The 21,709-nt window shown below is 29.5% G+C and overlaps 1 protein-coding gene across 5 annotated transcripts in view; it reads right to left on the bottom strand.

The window, feature by feature from the left end:
• The window catches only part of LOC122859590 (protein ABHD18), a 170,169-nt gene that overhangs the window by 115,251 nt on the left and 33,209 nt on the right, over positions 1–21,709 (bottom strand). For all 5 annotated transcript variants that reach the window (XM_044163272.1, XM_044163273.1, XM_044163274.1 and 2 more), the window contains exons 4-7: positions 6,114–6,226; positions 5,883–6,021; positions 5,628–5,825; positions 5,306–5,531 (exon numbers count right to left, since the gene is read on the bottom strand). In XM_044163272.1, the coding sequence (XP_044019207.1) occupies positions 5,306–5,531; positions 5,628–5,825; positions 5,883–6,021; positions 6,114–6,226 (676 nt within the window). The remainder of the gene's footprint in view (positions 1–5,305; positions 5,532–5,627; positions 5,826–5,882; positions 6,022–6,113; positions 6,227–21,709) is intronic.

The raw sequence follows: 21,709 nt of genomic DNA, 5'->3' as shown, positions 1-21,709 counted from the left end.
GTCTCTACTTCAATTTTATCAAAAGTTATTGCTTTCCTAGTTTTCGAGTAATTTCTGAAAAACGCTCTAACTTTCGACAAAATCATCATAAATACTTTGTATAAGACTTAAAAAGCATGTGTGGTAAAATCCTACAACTTTTACTCGAAACTTTTTCTAAAAAAATATATAGTTTTTATAAAACAGTAAAAAATAGAATTTTTGAAATATTTTTGTAACTTTTTTTTCAAAAATAGAAAAAAATTGACCATTGGAATCAGGATAAACCCTTCGAGGGGCGATAGAGTTTTGAAAAGCACGTTTTTTGAGCCTAATTTGAAGTCATTCTGTTGATTCTAACAAAAGTTATAGTTTGCCTTAACTTGAACGAAAAAAAAAAGAAAAATTGATTTTGAGAAAAATAAAAAAAAATGTACTATTATTGTATTGTTACTTTTGAGAATCATTTAACAGATAAAATTTAACACGTCCCTAGCCGGAGTATTGATAATTTTTTATTTTCAACGGTAACGCGGGCCACACGCCCTAACAAACGTTACCAGATCTTTTTTTAATAAGATTTTGTTCTTGGCTTTTACGGAATTTGATATCTTTTTTTATTAGTTATTGGAAAAAATCGAAAGTAGGCTCATTAAAAAGAGGGCCATCGATATATATATCAAAACTATTTTTATTTTTTTTTTTCGGCCAATAGTTAGCCTACAAATTAAGAGAGTAAGAGAGTTCGCGTTCGTTCTATATATTTTTTTCTTTCGAAAATTGAGGCGAGACCCTGATATGACTAAAAAAATTAGGCACTTTTTTGAAAATTACAAAATCAAATTTACAAACTATCGTAAGAAAACTGCCCAATTTTTTTATTCATATATTTATTATTTCACATCTTTTGTTTAATAAAAAAGGAAAAAATAAGTCGCTTTTGTATATAAAAATTAATTTTAATTTTGATGTTATAAGTATATACATATATATATATAACTATCAGGAAACAACTAAATATTTTAGGTTGAACACATAATTATTGACATCTCGACAAGGCTGAATTTGTATCCCAGTTATTGAACTATTCATTAATAAATATTAATATACATATATTTAAAAAAAAAATGAATTATTCAAATGAATAAAGCATACTTTTATTTATGATATAAAACTAATTAAATAATTTTTTTCCACTTGCATATTAAAACATTCAACTCAATAACGTTGTACTCACTCTACCTATGACACTAAGGATTGCCACAAAATTCCACAAAATTATGCTCGGAAGCGAGCACTAATTTTTATACAAATAATTAAAATGTTTATAATGATAAAATGTTATTGATTTTGACTCTGAGTGTTGAAGAATTAATTAAATTATCGATAACGAGTATTGCAAAAACAATTTGTTGAGTAGAGAATTAGTTATTTATTTTTTTACATGGAAAAAAAGAGAAATGACGAACAATAGGTACAGTGTCCACAACAGAGACATTCACCTTATGTTTTAATTTTCGATTTATTTATATGCAAGAAGATTTGTTATTTCTTATTTATAATTAATATCGATATTATTTCATCATAATTCACGGTTAAATTAAAATATGTAGAAGAGTTGTACAGGTGCGTGAACCTGGGCTGCATAAGTCCTAAAAAAATGATCTAGAATACTCATTAGAAGCGTCTTAATTTGTACTATTTTTTACCGCTATTGTTTTTATTTGTACCTTAAAATTAAAGGGTAGAGAAAGGGTTAAAAACTGATTTTGTAACTAGATGACTCAGGGGAAAAAAAAATTGTTACAGACGCAGAATAATTTGTACTAATTTGTACCACCAAGCCCGGAATTTGTACCTAAAATAATAATAATAATAATAATAATAATAATAATAATAATAATAATAATAATAGGAATTGAAAAAATTAAAATCACTGACAGGTTGGATGGCCCTTGCGGCTATCTCTCAGGACTTTACACCTGTACAACTGGCTTAAAGACGTCAGCTGACATCAAAGTTTGCACAAGATGGACTTATAAATCCGAAAATCAGATTTATCAACGGTGTCTTCAGGGTTGTGAACAACACTCACCCAACAGCGTGATATCATCAATCATTATTGCTATAATTGTTATATTATTATTAAGATCGAAATACAAGTATGTATTAACTCTGTTGAACGAATTTCATCATTTTTTGTTATGTAACTGATATATTTGGTTATCATTGTTACAAGCTAAGTACAAGCTTCTCTGGCTACATCATATTAATTTGAAATGATGTCAATCATCTTATTACAACGTAATGGCAAAGGGTTATTTGTTGTATTATTTAATTATCATATTACTTTGCATCAGATTATAATTTAATAGGGTTAAAATTGTTTTTCTATTTTCTCTTTTTCTTATGTTCTACGTTTCTCCTCATTTGCCTTACTGTCATTATAAATCAAATAATAAATCAATGTTAAAATTAGTATAATAGTAAGTGCAAATGTCTCGGTATGTAAAACAGTTTTCCCTTCAGATTTAAGTTTAAAGCTTCTAACGATAATCAATTTAATATAACATAATCATATGTAAATACCACTTTCTTATACTAGCTTTGTGGCACATCTGATCCTATTATAAAAAGAAGGACTGTAATGCCGGTTCTTCGTTCTGTGATTGATTGTCTCTCGGGTCCCTAGCTTGATATTCTTTCTCTCTCGCTCTTTATTTTAATTAATAAAATAAATTTATTATTTTGTTTCTTCGTCTGTCTTTTTTCAATTTTTTTTTTTTGTTAACTTTTTAAATATTGTAGTTGGCAACGGTTGCTGTGGGGTCGAACATTCGATTTTTTTTTTTTAAATAAACTAAATAAAATAAACTTATTATTTTGTTTCTTCGTCTATTTTTTAGGTGCGTGAACCGATCATGCATAAGCTCTAGAAAAATTTTCTAGAATACTCATTAAAAGTGTCTTAATTTGTACTAATTTGTACCGTAATTGTTTTAATTTTTATGTTAAAATTGAAGGCTGGAGAAAGGGTTAAAAGTCTACTTTTTTTTAGATGACTTAGGGGGAATAAAATTACTACAAACGCAGAATAATTTGTACTAATTTGTACCACCAAGCCCGAAATTCGTACCTTAAAAATAACAACAAAAAAAAAATTACTTACTCCAAAATGTAAACTAACAATTGCATATCTGCTTCAATAATCAACATATTTCATCAGAGTAAGTTGTGCTTTAATTTGTACCATTAAATTTAAAATAAAAAAAAAATTATTTAAAAATATTCATTTTTGGAAGCAGTATAGAAATATTTTGGAGTAAATATTTTTTTTTTGTTGTTTTTTTTTAAGGTACGAATTTCAAGTTTGGTGCTCGAAACATGTTGATTATTAAAGCAGATATGCAATTGTTAATTAAAATTTTGGAGTAAATAATTTTTTTTTTGTTGTTATTTTTCAGGTACAAATTTCGGGCTTGGTGGTAAAAATTAGTACAAATTATTCTGCGTTTATAATAATTCCGCCCCCCCCCCCCTAAGTCATCTCAAAAAAAGTAGATTTTTAACCCTTTCTCCACCTTTTATTTTTGAGATAAAAATTAAAACAATTACGGTACAAAATATTACAAATTAGACGCTTTTAATAAGTATCATAAAAAATTTTTCTAGGACTTATGCAGGCTAGGTTCACCCCCTCCTATTTTTAACTTTTTTTTTTTTTAAAGTTGAAAAGGCATGTTAACTAGTAGCTAATATATTATATTATTAATGCAAAGACTGGTTTCTTTTCATATACTATGGAACTATTATTCTGATATTATCTAATTAGTATACTTTTGTAATAATAATTTGACTTAATTATCATTATAAGTTGAATAATGTGATCCATACCATAATATAATTATTGTAAATAACATTTATATCTGATATTTTGATAATTATAATATTATTATGTACTATGAATTAAATTGCTTACTGCAATTTTATCCTAATCCCAATAATGGCCTTTTGCCGCTGGGATATTAAAAATAAATAAATAAAATAAATAAATAAATGAAAATACTTGCAAGTAGAAACATAGTTTAAAGCATCATTATTATATATTAACCATATTAACCCGACAATATATGGCGCGCGCACCATCGATGCGATATTGAATACTAATGTAAATAAAGGTTTTTTCACACCATCTACTATTACTTTGCTGAATTTTATTTTATTATGTTGTCAATATTGATCTGGACTTTGAATACCTAAACTTTAATTTTTCTAAAGTTGTAAGATTGCTCTGGAGTTTTGAAGAAATTTCAGCAATTAACGCAAACTCCTTAACTTGATGTTATTGTGTAAAAAAAAGTATACATCTAAAAATTTCGATTTTTTTTTCCTTAAAAAGGTTGATATCGATTTATGGGATCAATACAGAAAAGAATTTTTCCATCTTACTGAATTTTTTTATCTTATAATTAATAAATGCGTGAAGATTTTGGAGGGTGAAGGTTTTGCTCTATGCCGCTTATATATAGGCACGGTGGTTATTCTCGTTTCCCCACTTTTATTTTTCTCAGACTTGATAATTATTTCATTGGGAAAAAAAGCCAATAAAAAGAAAGTCTACCAGTAAAAAAATTTGAAATTAATAAAGTAAACATTATTTTATGCAACTGTTGCTCGCAACCCTTAAATACTATCGAAGAATTATAAAAAAAAATTGAGTATACTCAGAGAAGGATAAGTTAACAGTTAACATACCAATATGTTTACATTAAACATACAAAAGTTTAATGTTAAGATATATATATTAACAATAAACATAGATATCTTAACTGTTAACATACGTACGTTTATAGTTAACATACGTATCTTTACGCGGCCAAATATTTTGATGCGCCAGTCTACTTCTTGTAATCTTTTTTTTTTCACATTATATTGTGATACTATTCTAGTTGTAATATAATATAATATGTACTCGTGTTGTCATAAATTTATTTAAATTTAGTTTTTTTGTAAATTCATTCTTAATTTTACATTCAATTTTCATATTTACATACGTAAATGTCTTCAACTATCAGCCTAACCTTCAAATTGTGTCAATTACAGATATCTTAATAGTTAACATACGCATATTAACTATTAAGATACGTATGTTTAATGTTAATAAATATATCTTTGATGTAAACTTATCAGCCACCACCCATTTTAACATGGAATATGTTAATATTAAACAGGATATGTTAACTGTTAACATATCCTTCTCTGTGTGTATGTTATTTGAAATTCGAGGAATACATATAACATACATATAACATATCGAGATAAATACCTTTCATACGTTTGAGTTTATCAGATTTAAACTGACTAGCAAGTAGATTTAATGGAAACATTCGGGCAGCTTCTTCTTCAGCTGCTAACTGTTCTGTTATATCAAAATTATTCTGGTATATTTCTTTATTTTCCATAAAGGTTTCATTTCGATTCTTCAAATCGTGTATTCGGCTGATGCCGACTGGGAAATGTTGAGCAAAATGACTTTCAGTTAAGAAACCGTCCTAAAATAAAAAAATTTATAAGGTAAATATGACACTAGACATCGAGTTTTTTTTCCGAAATTCCAGAAAGAAAAGAAACTGTGATGGAAAGCTTACATCTTGATCATCAATGTTCACCATTTTAGAAAGATCATTGTGATACATTGTATCCGAGAAATACTGTGACTGCAAAAGCGACCAATCAATCGATTCAGACATAACTCCTTGAGTAAAAACAGGTGAAGCAGTAGACCAAGACAAACAAGGAACTAACGGAATTGGTTTTGGCCAACTTGTTGCAGCTAAAGAAGCCATCTATTACAAAAACACGTATTTTCATTTAACTATTAGTTCAAAGAATTTCAAACTTACATGACCACCCATTGATAGCCCAGTTAAACCAAGAGGTCCAAAGCCTTGTTTTTCGCACCAATTGAGCATTACAATTGATTCCATTATCAAACAACCACCCATAATAAAAATATCTGATACATTATGTAAGTTGGAACGTCTAGAGAAAGAAACAAAACACATATAGCATGCAAATTATGAATTAGATTCAAAACTACGTCAAGATAAGAAAAATCTCGAAATACTTATTACATTTGATCTGGCGGCTTACGAACTCCATAAAAAGGATTTTCCATAAGCAGAGAACCTATTCCAGTCTCCTTAAGCAATGGTTTGGCAATTAAATTTCTTCTACGCCAAAAATACTGAAATTGTTAAAAATAAAAAAAATATTAATAGATTGTGAATTTCGTTAAGAACAAAATCAAGAATGTATTCAGCAGTCATTAAAGGCCGCTTCAAATTCATCAAAAACATTGGGGAATTCGAAGTTATAAAATATTCGATACCCAGGTAGGAACCCACAAGGGTGAACGGCCGTGCCAGGCTTGTTACAAGCTTGTGTTTCATAGCCTTGGTGGACTAGAATGTGCCTAGCTTGGCACAGAGAATTTTTCCAGTCATTGCACAAGACTTGTTAATCTAGGCTTGTACCAAGCCTGTGTCGATTGTTATTTCCATGCCTCACACAAGGTTAAAAATTGCAGTCAAGCTTGTATTTACAGTCACAGACGCTTGCGCAAGCCTGTGACAATCGCAAGCCTTACACAAGGTTAAAATTCCAAGCTCGTATCAAGCCTGTATTTACAGTCATTGCACAAGAGCTAGTCAGAATTGTACCAAATGTCAATCGGTAATTCCGCCTGTTAACCTTGCATCAGCCGGTTTACATTTTGTTAAACTTGTTGCAGGCTTGTACCAATTGTTTCGTAGTTCCGTGCTTCATCACAAGTTATTTCAAGGTTGTGTCAAGCCTGTTTTTCCAGTCACTAGACAAGCCTTGTTAATCCAGGCTCGACACAAGACTGTCCCCTTGATTTTTCCCGCCCTCACACGAGCCTCGTAATACAGCCTTGTATCAAGCTGGTGCCCATTGTTTCATCAAGCCCGACACGAGACTTGACTTAAGCATATATTTAACTAAAAAAAAAAAAATTATAGTAATTAGATATATATAAATTTAATATAAATTTCAAATAAAAATTATTAGGCTTTGACTATTGTGTGAGGCATTCGCGAGGACTGTGTGTTTAGTCTCAATAGAATTTATTTATATAAAAAATTTTGACGATCACTTTCATCAATACCCCGATGGTCGACATGATAGTGCATTGGACTTCCACGTGAGAGGCCCCGGATCGATCCCGCGTCGCGTCCCTAGTTTTTCGTTTAATTATTATCGTTTAATAGAATTGTCTGAATTAAAAAATAACAATGTCGGAATTATTCAATTAACAATAATAATAGATTAACCATAATAATTTATTTATATTTTTTTTTAAATTTTTTTTGGAAGCTTGAGTCAAGCCCGAGGCACAAGCCTTGGCACAAGGCTGGAATACGAGTCTTGACACGAGGCTGGGACACGAGCCTTGGCACAAGGCTTGTCATCAAGCTTGTAACATAGGCACATTTCCAATCACTTAACAACCTTGGCACAAGCTTGTAGCACAATCTAGACACAAGCATGTGAGCCTTGTGCACAAGCTTGTACCAGGCCTGGCACAATCGTTTACTCCTACCTGGGTATCAAATTTTACAGTCACGAAGCATGTCTAACGTGGATTTTAGAATTTTGCGGAGGAGAGCTCCCAGGTAAAAATTAGTCTCGAACATCGAGGCTGAAGGACGGATCGACGTCGAAAGCTGAGCTCGATTCTATGTCAAAATGTTACGCTATTGGACGTCGAATCAAGGTTGACCCGAGGCTAAAACGAGTTAAAGAAAAAAAAAATGTGCAAAATACCCGGGGTGCATTCCTTTAATAAAAAATTTTTTTTCGCTCTGCAATTTCGCCCTATAATACCGACAAAAAGCTAAAAACAGAAACAACGACAAAAGTGATAAAATTCTCTATGTAATATCCCAGACTTTACTAATGTCAAGTACAGTCTAGTACGACTTATGTGACAATAACAAGCAAGTGCAACAAGTCTATTTTCTATTTATTTCAGTTTGATATAAACATTAAACTGTCATTCAGGTTATTCTTCCAATAATTGAAACCAAAAAAAGAATAATGTCATGTGCCAGTACTGCCACAACAAGAAACAGCTCTCTTTCCTATAAAATTTTAGTCGATATTACAGGGCGAAATCGCCGAGCGAAAAAAAAATTTTATTAAAGGAATGCACCTCCGAAATCGTTATTTTTTTATTTATTTATAATAGTTTCACAATAACCCAGGTAGGAGTAAACGATTGTGCCAGGCCTGGCACAAGCTTGTGCACAAAGCTCACATGCTTGTGTCTAGCTTGTGCTACAAGCTTGTGCCAAGGTTGTTAAGTGATTGGAAATGTGCCTATGTTACAAGCTTGATGACAAGCCTTGTGCCAAGGCTCGTGTCCCAGCCTCGTGTCAAGACTCGTATTCCAGCCTTGTGCCTCGAGCTTGACTCAAGCTTCCAAAAACAATTTTTAAAAAAATATAAATAAATTATTATAGTTAATCTATTATTATTGTTAATTTAATAATTTCGACATTGTTATTTTTTATTTCAGAAAATTCTATTAAACGATAATATATAATTAAACGAAAAACTAGGGACGCGACGCGGGATCGATCCGGGGCCTCTCACGTGGAAGTCCAATGCACTATCATGTCGACCATCAGGGTATTGATGAAAGTGATCGTCAAAATTTTTTATATAAATAAATTCTATTGAAACTGAACACACAGTCCTTGCAAATGCCTCACACAATAGTCAAAGACTGATAATTTTTATTTGAAATTTATATAAAATTTATATATCTAATTACTATAATTTTTTTTTTTTGAGCCAAATATATGCATAAGTCAAGTCTCGTGTCGGGCTTGGTGAAACAATGGGCACCAGCTTGAAACAAGGCTGTATTACGAGGCTCGTGTGATGGCGGGAAAAATCATTTTTATTTTTATACCATTTTAAAAAAAAAATATAATATAAAAATAGGTTTATTAATTAATTTTCATGATATTTATTTGTTCTTGATTGACTCTTGGTTTGCTATTGATTTCCTTTTGATTTTAGTGGTAAGTTTTCATAAATAACCACTATCGGTGGTCTTGTAATTTGTGTTTGTGTGACAGTTCGGTCTAACACGGTTTTTAAATTATATAAATTATTAATAATAACAGATAATTTACGTAAAAGTAATGTATTTAAACTGTTTATAAATTATTTCACTATTTTATCATGTTATTTATTAGTTTATACCATAATTAGAATTTCTTCAATATTAATTTTAATTTGCTCGGTAATAGCTATTGATCCGTTCTTGAAAAAGCGCCAAAATCATTCTATCATAGCTATTGAATTGCTAATGTGTGTTCCACCAGGGTAACTAATTTAATAACGAATCAAATCATTTTTTAAAGATTTTATTGTCTGACCCGATTCAACCTCGTTTCAACGTCGGATCAAAGCTGAAACGAGTTAAAAAATACATAAAATTGTTATTTTTTTATTTATTTATAATAGTTTTATCAAAAAAAAATGACGTAACTAATAATTATAACTAAATTAATAACAAATAAGGTTATATTTTAGGTATTATATTTTCTAACCCGATCACTTCCTAACCTACATCTTTTCCTATGATCTTTCAGATTATTATTTTTGCAACAATGACATGGCTAAGGACAAGCAGTAACTAAGAAAACGATGTAGCTTACCACATAATTTCTTAGCTACATCTTTTCCTGAGCTACTGCTGGTCCTTAAACATTTTAATTTGTAAAAATAAATTACATGTATTCTTTATCTTCAATTGTTGCTGCTGTGGTTAAGTTAGTAAGGCTTTGGACTGTCAACTAGAAAAATACCTTGTTCAAGTCTCGGTTATGCCAAGTATTTATAGTGTAATTTTTTCGGTCAAATAAATCATTAATTATATAAATAAAAAAAATTAAATTGTTCAAACAATTATAAAGTATTTTTTTTTATTAAATCAATAAATTTGTAAAAGTTTTTGCGGCCAATGCTTGGCCCAGTATTGGTAGCCAAGCTTAAATTGGTGTCAATTTCCAGGCCTGGGTTAAGCATGAACCAAGGCAGCCAAGCGTTGGCAACGTTTTGCCGGGCTTGGGCCATTGGTTGGTCATGTTGTATTCTCCTTCACGGGCGATCTTGAAATATATACTGTGATATTGATAGATCAGAGAACCTCAACGAATCGCTAAAGATCTTGGAAGATCTCCAAAGATTGTAATACTGACCCTGTAATAATGACCAGTGTTGGGTAAGTATGATACCAGTGTATCATGCATCTTTAGTTTTATACGCTATGTATCTTACATTAAAAGCACCTCAACATTTTGCTTTTCGAAATATTTTACTGACGCCATTTTTTTGCCCAATCGGCGACGGTCTTTCACACCTTTCTCAACTTATTTCTCCGCATGGGTTAATTTGGGAGAAATTGAGGAGAACCAGGGGTTCGGTAAGTATACTGATAATTCAGGATTTTATACATGTATCGTACACGTAATAAGAAACTATCTCGGCCAGTCACTAAATATGAGAATAATCTGACATTTTCAAAATAAATTAATGGTATACTTATACATTTTATGCAATTTTTTGGTAATTGTTTGAAAGCTTGTTTGTTTTATATTAATTATCAAATTTGACATTTTAAAACATTCTCTCTTATTGAAAATACGATTTTCTTGGAAAAATAAACTATTAAAATGACAATTCGCGAAAACAACAATATGAGTTCGCGACAAAAAACTAAAATAATGAAAATAAATAAGATTAAGTATGTAGATAAAAAATTTCTTTCTAAAAAACAATAACAATGATAAATAACGTATTTTGGATTTTTTTTTTCCTATTAACTAGCTATTGACTAGCTATCGAGTTGCTAAGAATTTGCTATTGGCTTGCTGTTGACTTGCTATTGACTAGATGTTGGACAAATTTATACAAAAAAAAATTTTTTTTTTTTTCAAATTTTATGTATTGTTGTTAAAAATTTAAAAAAAAAACAATATAATAAACAATTCAACAACAACAATAAACAATAACAATAATAAATAACGTATTTTGGTTTTTTATTTTGCTATTAACTAGCTATTGACTAGCTATTGAGTTGCCAAGAATTTGCTATTGATCTGATGTTGACTTGCTATTGACTAGATGTTGGACGAATTTATACAAAAAAAAAAATTTTTTTTTAATTAAATTTTATGTATTGTTGTTAAAAACTTTAACAAAAACAATATAATAAACAATTGAACAACAACAATCAACAACAAAAATGATAAATAACGTATTTTGGACTTTTTTTTTTTTGCTATTAACTAGCTATTGACTAGCTATTGAGTCGATTTGTTATGTCATTTTACTCTCGCGGTAACTTTCCATAAATTACCAAAACTCAGAAAACAACGAATGACAGCTCGGACATAACCTAAAAAAATTTGACATCATTCTTCGCTATGATTATTGAGAAATGACATCAAATCGCGCTATAATAATGTGATAGAAACATTATTAATTTTTTCCTTAATTTATGTAGATCAATTTAATATGTTTCGTATAATTCAAAGCTTTTGTAATCCATAATTCTTTTTGCTATTGACTTGCTATTAATCTGCTATTGAGTAAGCGCCCATTTCATTAATGACTCTTCCGCTAGGGTAAGGGAAATTTCAAACTTTTATTTTTCACAAGTTCCTTTTTTACCAAAAATTTATACATTTTCTATCAAAATGTAGTGCTCAAAAACACAAATACACTATGAAAATTTCAATTTTTTCTCGTCCGGATTTTAGAAGGTAATTAACTTTCGAACAGTAAAATTTTGTCGCTTTTCGCGTGCCGAATGGAAATTTTTGCTTGCTAGTGTATATCCATTCCACGCATACAACTTAAGGCAGTATGTCAAAATATTGAAAAAAAATTCCCTCTCACAGATTTTGATCAAAGAAGGCTTATTTTTTAAATGAAATAAAGATTTATTTTATCAAGTTTTTTTTGTAATTTTCTACCACGATTTGACCGAGATAATTAGGGTCAAAGTTCACAACAATTTAACACTTTAACACACAAGCATAGGAAGCATCGGCACGTTTTCACTTCTATTGAAAAAACGCTCTCACAGAAAACCTTTATTTTACTACAGCTTATACTTCTTTTAATAACAAAAATAATTAAAGGAAAATCATCGATTTCTACTACGAATTTTAAAAATTATTAATTATTTAAGACGAAAATTTAGGGTCAAAAACAGTCAAAAAGTACCAGGCAAAGCATTGAAAATCTGCTGAAGTAGTATTAGTGTGTGTAAATACGAGGCGCCCTCACTCATACTTCTAAAGACGCGTCAGTAAAGTATACAAATTTTAGACATTAGAGGGCACTTATTATTTTTTTAAGCTATAGTTACAAGGGTGCCTCTTTGAACCCAAAGAATTATCCTACCTTGGGATTTACATACTGCCTTAAGGGATTACCTCGGCCAAATTTTGGGGTATAGGAGAGGGGATAAAGCCTATGTTTAATACATTGGCCCGAGAGCCATTGCCAACCTCAAAAAGATGAATTTTTTTTTTTTTTTTTTTTTTTGATGAAACAATAGTTTTTTGAAATAATTATTGTATAATAACCTAATATTATTAATCCCTCAAATATAATTGATCAACTTTTTATTTTTTCAAACATTTATTCAATAGTTTAAAAAAATGTGTGAATCGTGGAACACCGCAAAAAAAAAAACAGTTGGTTGTACTGAGAGTGTGTTTGTGTTAGTGTATGATAGTGTATGATATAGCTGCTGTGGCAGATGTGTGTATCAGTAGATGTCAACAACAGCCATGGAGCAAACGAATAATATTAAAAAATAATGATGGAAATAAAATATTCATGTGGAAAAACAAACGTGTATCTGAAAAAGTTTATAATTTACGTGTTAAACAATTAAATATTAGCAAAAAAAAAAAATCAAGAAAAACTTTGGAAGTCGAGCCAAACATAAAACATTTTTATCAAACATAAATAAACATGGAGCTGAAACTAGCGCCCGGCCGTTTCGCGCCCTATAGTCTACTCAGCTAACTCTAGCAGCAGTACATATATATAGGTAGCGTGTGAATTCTTAGTGTATATAATAGTCCTCGTATTGAATTTATGTTAAAATATCATTGTTTACGCGGGTTTAGATTAAAATAATAATAATTAACGAATAAAAATAAACAATTAGTATTACATTTGAAGAGCACTTTTTTCTTTTGAATGTATATCCTCTAAAAAAAATTAGATCCCCTTAGTTTCTTCTTTTAATTAATGTATTTTAATATTCTCTAAAACTTTACTGTGGAAAAATAATTTTTAAAAATGTCCCCATGCATGCTAGACCACCATAAACGCGAATTTTCTATGTTTTTTCGTGTTCCTCTCGCGAATTGTCTTTAAAAAAAATTAGATCCCCTTAGTTTCTTCTTTTAATTGATGTATTTTAATATTCTCTAAAACTTTACCGTAAAAAAATAATTTTAAAAAATGTCCCCATGCATGCTAGACCACCATTAACGCGATTTTTCTATGTGTTTTCGTGTTTACTTTTTCGGTAAAGTTTCAGAGAATATTAAAATACATGAAATTGAAGAAGAAACTAAGGGGATCTCATTTTTTTAAAGACGACTCACGGGAGTAACAAAATTATTAATAATTATAATAATAATAATATTTATAAAAAAATTTCTAGTAAAATGTTCATTTAAGTACATAATTATTGATTTTTTAGGTTCAAAAAAAGCTTTGCTAAGACTGGCTTATAAATGGAGAACGAAACTAAATTTTTATTCTCGGAAGTGAGTAGCATGGTGGGGGTGCGAGTTTTATGAATTTCGCCGAGACTGGTTTATAAAAAATTTCTTATAAAGAGAGTGTACTGTACTTGTTATTAGTTGTGTTAATGCATCTACTTGCTTTGAAGATTGGACGAAAGAAATTATGTGGTAATCTATGTTTTATTTATTTGAAAAATAAAACACTAAAGACAAGCAGTATTTGAAAAAAAAGATGTAGTAATTTATATCATATTGATAGTTTATTGAGTTTTTTTTGAAAACATATTGTGATGTACTCGGATCTGCATTCACTATTCTCATCATCAGCCAAACTTCACCAGATGTAATACGATAACTTAAATTCCATTTAACAATAATTTATCATCACTTCGTCAAATACCAAAAATCTTTTTTTTTGCAAGTTCAAAGAAACATACTATATTTTACATCCGTTGAGAAAAGCAAAATTTAGTCAGCAATAATAAACTGCTGAGTATCATGAGAACCTTTTGGTCAAGAAGTGTTTCCACCATGAAACATCCTCGTTACCAAGTTTATAAAAGCCTATATATTTTAAGCGACAAGTGCTCTTGAAAATAACTAATAAAAAAAAATTTTGGTAACGAATTCATTTCTGGTTGAAAATTGAAAATGTTCAAAACTTCGGCGAAAGACTTTGTGGTCCCTACAGCTCTGAGATAAAATATTTATTCAATTTATTAAATTTTATATTAATAACACTTTATTTATGGAAAAAAATTCGATATATACTTTTTTTTTTTTTTTTTTTTTTTTTAATTTAAAGACGCCAAATTTATAAAAAGTTTTAATACAAAAGAAAAAATAAGTATCAAAATATAGTGAAAGAAGAAAAATAATTTATAGTTTTTCTATTATTTTTTGAGGGAGTACCTCCATCGATTAGTTTTCTTACAAACTTCCTAATTTTTGGATATATAAATTTTGAAATTCCCCTGCATCTAAAGATCTTAATTTTGTGATTATGAACAATCTAGTTTTAGAGATAATTGAGTTTAAACAGGTGAACTTTTGTTGTGGTTTAACATTGCAGGTATAGGATTTTTTTTTAATTTTTTTATATTTTTAGTTCTAACAAAAAAACGGTTCTTACAAATTTGATAAAAAATTAATATGTCAAAATTGATATAATTTTGAAAATTTTGAGAAAAAAATTTAACGCTTGTACTTTACCGATTCAGAGATATTGTTAATTAAAGTTTGCAAAATTTATTAATATTTGACATGAACGTGAGGCTGAGTGTATCCGAGTGGCAATGATGCGTCGCAAATTGATTATTTTAACAAATGAAATGAATAAATAAATGCATATTTCAATATTGATAACTTCAATTTACAACTAAATAAACAGCTGTCATAACGAACATCATACATTCACACAAACACAAGTACACATTTATCCGAACGTTTTCCCGAACACAACTTGGCCGTGATTGGCTTGGATTTGTACAGTATCAGGCAAAAATTTCGGGCTCCGATATAGATTTTTTTGTTGCAATTAACACTAGGCTTTTTCCTAGACTTTCTATTTCGATTATCGCAGAGGTACTCCCTTAAACAACAAAATTCAAAGTGTCAAGCCTCAATATTATATTTTTTTTCAAATTATGTAACAACATAAATACCGATTTTACCGATCGAGCGAGCAAAGTAAAGAAGGTTTGCAGCATAAACGGGAGTCGTTCTAAACAAATATGAAAAACCGAATTGACAATAATTGTTTAGGCATTGAATAACTTTTGAACAAATCACCCGAGAAAAATTTTATAAAGCTCATATAAGATAGTGCATAGTACTTATTGTTATAAACAATTGTTAATAACTCATTAATTTGGGTTCGGAGCGATTTTTATCGAGATAGTGTGGCTCTCGGTATTCGAAAAACTAACAATTTGAGACTAAATAAAAGTTTCTAAGTTCAATTTTTCAAAAGTTATACGAAATCTAAAAAAACGTTCAATTAGTTTTTTCGTTAATTAACAAATTTCTAACAATTGTAAAAAATTGTTTTCTCTCAATTAAATAGATTTTTTAATTTCAAATATTCTGGCAAAAAATCTCATCTATGATTTGTTTTTAGTTTTCTTAATAATTCGTCTTAAAAATTCATCAACAATCTTCTTTTGTTAATAATAAATTAATAAAAAATTGCGCGAACTTCTATCATATCCTTTGTTATAGTATTTTTTATAAGGTTTAATTCGGTCCTAGTACGAGCTTTCTATCTACTTTAATCTAGAAAATATGATCATTTTTTCATTTGGTCGTACAAAAATAATACCAGGGGTGCTATTCTTGGTCCCGTATTGCGGGAGTTATTGCGGGTCCCGCAATAACGATTCGCCGACAAGAAATGTTTGTCGCAATAGAAAAATATGAAGGCGCATGTTGTTGCTTTCATGTAAATTCTACTTTATTTTTGCATTTGCATACGACTATGGCAGCTTTACATGAAAGCAACAACACACACAGAGAAGGATATGTTAACAGTTAACTTATCCTGTTTAATGTTAACATATGCCATGTTAAAATGGGTGGTGGCTGATAAGTTTACATCAAAGATATATTTATTAACATTAAACATACGTATCTTAATAGTTAATATGCGTATGTTAACTATTAAGATATCTGTAATTGACACAATTTGAAGGTTAGGCTGATAGTTGAAGACATTTACGTATGTAAACATGAAAATTTAATGTAAAATTAAGAATGAATTTACAAAAAAACTAAATTTAAATAAATTTATGACAACACGAGTACATATTATATTATATTACAATTAGAATAGTATCACAATATAATGTCAAAAAAAAAAAGATGACAAGAAGTAGACTGGCGCATCAAAATATTTGGCCGCGTAAAGATACGTATGTTAACTATAAACATACGTATGTTAACAGTTAAGATATCTATGTTTATTGTTAATATATATATCTTAACATTAAACTTTTGTATGTTTAATGTAAACATATTGGTATGTTAACTGTTAACTTATCCTTCTCTGAGTGCAAGCGCCTTCATATTTTTCTATTGCGACAAACATTTCTTGTCGGCGAATCGTTATTGCGGGACCCGCAATAACTCCCGCAATACGGGACCAAGAATAGCACCCCAGTAAGCTTACGCCTACGTAATAAAGGTAACATGTAACCTTTTTCAGTTTATAAATTTGAATTGAATTAAAAAAAAAATGATCTACCTTGATAGTCAACGTCATAATTTTTACAAAATTATTAGCTGTCATTGTCTTCCCTTGAACAGTTTTTTCTTAATTTTTCGCCTCTGTAATGTTCATTTATCTTTTGTCAATTCTCTATGCATGTATTAGTACAACTAGTTAGATTACAACTAGACAATTAGTTAAGATGATTCCAGATCTAATTCCTGATGTATTTCTTTTAAAAGTTAATACATTCAACCGACTGGTATCAATTTATTTAAACTTTTAATATAAAAAAACTGCCCCCACGGAAATATTTTATAAAAATTTTGCAAAAATTATATAAAAGTCATTTTATAAAATCACTTTGTAAAATATGGGCAAAAAAATTTAAAAAATTATGTAAAATATTTATAAAATTTTTATAAACATTTCAATTTTTTTTTATAAATATTATATAGATAATATATAAAAAATTTGTAAATATTCTATAAATTTTTTGTAAAAATTTCTGTTTATTTCAAATATTTTGGCTTCCCTTCCCCCGCCCTTTTTTTTTTGTCAAATTTTTATAAAAGAATTTTTCAAAATTTCAGAAAATAATTTTAGAAAAAAACTTTTCAACCAAGATTCGAACCCAGACTATCTTGGTGATAAGCAAGTGCTTTACCACGATGCCACATATCTTTTGGAAATCTGCAATAAAAATGTACATAAGAATAATACTTTTTCAATTTCAATTACTTTTCAGTTTTGACCGTACTTTTCCATCGATTTTCATACAAATCTTTATAAGAGTAATCAGAATTTATTTTCCAACATATAAATATATAAGAATCGATGGAAAAGTACGGTTAAAACTGACAAGTAATTGAAATTGAAAAAAGAGTATTCTTATGTACATTTTTATTGCACCAAAAATGGCATGTGCATCAATACTTCTCGCTTATCACCAAGATGGTCTGGGTTCGATTCTTAGTTGAAAAAATTTTTTTTTTTATTCTAGTTTGCGGCGTTCATTAATTATAGGGAGAAGGGGGTGGCTCTAATCGCGAAAATGCCCTAAGATCGAATTGAAGTTTATCTATCGTAGAAAATTACGCATTTTTTATTTTTTTTTAATTTTATATTTCATAAAGTTATCTGCGATTTTCGAAAGAAAAATTTTTTTTTTTTATTCTAGTTTGCGGCATTCATTAATTATAGGGGGAAAGGGGTGGCTCTAATCGCGAAAATGCCCTAAGATCGAATTGAAGTTTATCTATCGTAGAAAATTATGCATTTTTTATTTTTTTTTTATTTTTATATTTCAAAAAGTTATTCGCGATTTTCGGAAGAAAAAAATTTTTTTTTTATTCTAGTTTGAAATATAAAAATAAAAAAAAAATAAAAAATGCATAATTTTCTACGATAGATAAACGTCAATTCGATCTTAGGGCATTTTCGCGATTAGAGCCACCCCCTTCTCCCTATAATTAATGAACGCCGCAAACTAGAATAAAAAAAAAAATTTTTTCTCCCGAAAATCGCGAATAACTTTTTGAAATATAAAAATAAAAGAAAAATAAAAAATGCATAATTTTCTACGATAGTTAAACTTCAATTCAATCTTAAAGCATTTTCCCGATTAGAGCTACCCCTTTCCCCCTATAATTAATGAACGCCACGAGTAGAATAAAAAAAATCTGGAAATGTTTGTTGACTTTGACTTGACTAGTCAACTAAAAAATGTGAAAGCTGAATTTTTCTGGTTAATGTCATTTGCCTCTTGCCAAGGACCAGGTGGCATATTGTTGGTGATCTTGATTCAACCAACTTCAATATTATATATTGTATATAATATTCTAGAAGTTAAATTCAATGGCCTAATGATGGATGCTACTATTACAATATGCTGGAAATATGTAAGATGTGGCGTAAATTCATCCGAATTTTATGAATCAACGTAAATGTATATTATATCCTTTTTAAAAAATAATTTAAAGTTTGAATATTTGATAATCGTAATTTTTATATTTTAAAGTTTCAAGGTCAAAGATCAATTTAATTTTTAAAGAAATATTTGTGTTTGTAAATAGGATTATTATAAAATTTTATTTGGGTAAAAGTTAAAGTTAATTTGAAATGGAAAATAATAATAATTTTAAGTCTATGATGATTGAGAATTTTAAATTGTTTATTGTAAATATTTTGTATTATACTTGTATGTAAACGCTACTATAATTTTTATTAATTATGATAAATCATGTATAATGAAAAAGGGGGGTAGTTGTAGCGTGTACAAATGCGAAGGATCAAGAGGCACGGTAGTGCCTCGAGTCGAGTATGAGAAAGAAATATATATGTGTTGATGAGATTAACTACTACTACCGTGCCTTATTATACGTCAAATATTTTGTCCCCTTCCGTCTCAAATCTTTTAGAAATTTAATTAAAATATGATAGAGTTAAATGAGGATGTTGAGGTTTGGTAATGATCCCATAAATCGATGTCAAGCTTTTTTTTTAAAAAAAATAAATCAGATTTTTTCATTGCGGTAATATATATTTAAAGCATAATTGATATTTACGGTCTTTGCGTTTTTATCAAATCGACCAGATTTCTTCCGTTCAGTTGGTAAAACTTTACAATTACTTCTCTTCTCTTTTTTCAGTGTTTATATTTTGGCTGCACTGCAGTATGTTATTATTTGTTTGTATGCATGACATAACCTCTAAACTAATTTGACAGCATAAATAAATTGTTTACTCGACAAAAAGATGTGATATCTCAACAAAAAAAAAAAAAAAACAAGTTTTTTTCACAAAAAAAGTGTCAAGTATTCGAAATTGTCACTAATTGTGTGTATATTAATTAAGATGTGATACCAGAAAGACAAGAAAGAAATATATTTTTGACGTTGTAATTTAGTCTGAACTATTGAAAAAAAAAAATTTTAAACTTGATCTCACCTGGTTTTTCCCAAATAAAATTTCAGTATTTAATAGACATATATTTTACATCAGGTGGGGTCAAGTTTAAAATTTTTTTTTTTCAATAGTTCAGACTTAATTACAACGTCAAAAATATGTCTTTCTAACTCTTAATAATATACACACAATTAAACAATTCAATACTTACACTTTTTAAAACTATTTTTGTTTAAAATTAAATGTACATGTATCATCCCTAACGGTACGACCCAACCTGTTTCGTCAGTTGGAATCGGATTATTTTGGGGTAAGTTTTTCTAAGGTTTGTTCGTGGTTGGATAACTGTTACCTGACGGTTGTAATGTGCGCAAAAACAACCGTCTCTAACCGCGTTGTATAATGGTTATTCTAAGGTTATATGAACCGAAGACCAGTTTGCTGTAACCGTTATTTAACCATTCAATAACTTCGGTTGGATTTCGGTTACTTCGCGGTTGCTGCAACGATATCACCCAATCAGTCTCGTGGGTTGGAATCAGATTATTCTGAGGTTTGGAGTTTTTATAGGGTTTGTTTGTGGTTGGATTACATCTACTAATGTCGGACCACCTATCCCTGGTAGAAATATTTCTCCGCCATTACTCCAGCTTTCTCCGGCATTATTCCGTTGTTGGCCCATTTTCGGAGAAATTACTCCGGCATGAGATTGATGACGGAGAAACTTTTCCGGCATGGGATCAATGACGGAGAAAATATAATAGTTGTTATTAATAGATTATCTGTTTGACTATTTTTAAGCGGACAAACTAGAAGTATTTTTTTCATCGGTTGAATATTTTCATGATATGACAATCTATGTATTCTTTTGTGTTCTTTTGGTTCATGGAGAACCACATACAACCTCTCACATACACATGCTTAATTAAAAAAAAAAGTTGTCAAGTTCACTCACACCTTTATAATCGAACGCATTTTTTATCACCGCTTGTTATGTACATAGTTGTTCCAGGCTCCTTCCGCGGCGGACGGCTGCCGAGAAATACCCAGGGGTATAGCACTACATGTATTTTTATGTGGGCTTATTTGCCACAAGGACCCTAGACTGAGTCTAGTGAGTATAAGTATAGCCCGCCATATTGTATTGAGATGGTAAATCGGTTTATTTCTACGTTATCTGTCGCGATTCTTTCTTACCCGCTAAATTGAATTTTCTTTCGATGATTGTATAAACTATATTTAGGTAATTGATTAATTTAAATGAATAATAACCTATAGAAAAAAGGTCTAAGAAAAGGATGGAGCCACATATTATTTTATAAAAAATTAATTCAGCTAAAAAGAATAAACATGTAAAAAATGTAAATGTAAAATACTGCTTTTCCTTGGACATTTTTATTTTTTTTTAATAAAAATACATGTAAATTTATTTTTTAAAAATACAAATGTCCAAGGAAAAGCAGTAGCTAAGGAAAAGATGAAGCTAAGGAATTAATGTTGCCAAAAAATTATGTCTCAAGGAAATAATTCCTTAGTCACATTAATTCCTTAGCTACATCTCTTTCATATACTACTGCTTTCCTTGGACATTTTTTACTTATTTTATAAATAAAATACATGTATTTTTATTAAAAAAATAAAATGTCCAAGGCTTTAATAATAGAAAAAAGATGTGGCTAAGGAATTAATGTTGCCAAAGAATTATGTCTCAAGGAAATAATTCCTTAGTCACATTAATTCC

The sequence above is a fragment of the Aphidius gifuensis genome, linkage group LG6, assembly GCF_014905175.1.
Source record: "Aphidius gifuensis isolate YNYX2018 linkage group LG6, ASM1490517v1, whole genome shotgun sequence".
Lineage (NCBI taxonomy): Eukaryota > Metazoa > Arthropoda > Insecta > Hymenoptera > Braconidae > Aphidius > Aphidius gifuensis.
Note: the sequence above shows the minus strand (reverse complement) of the source record. Positions and strands in the feature narration are given on the sequence as shown.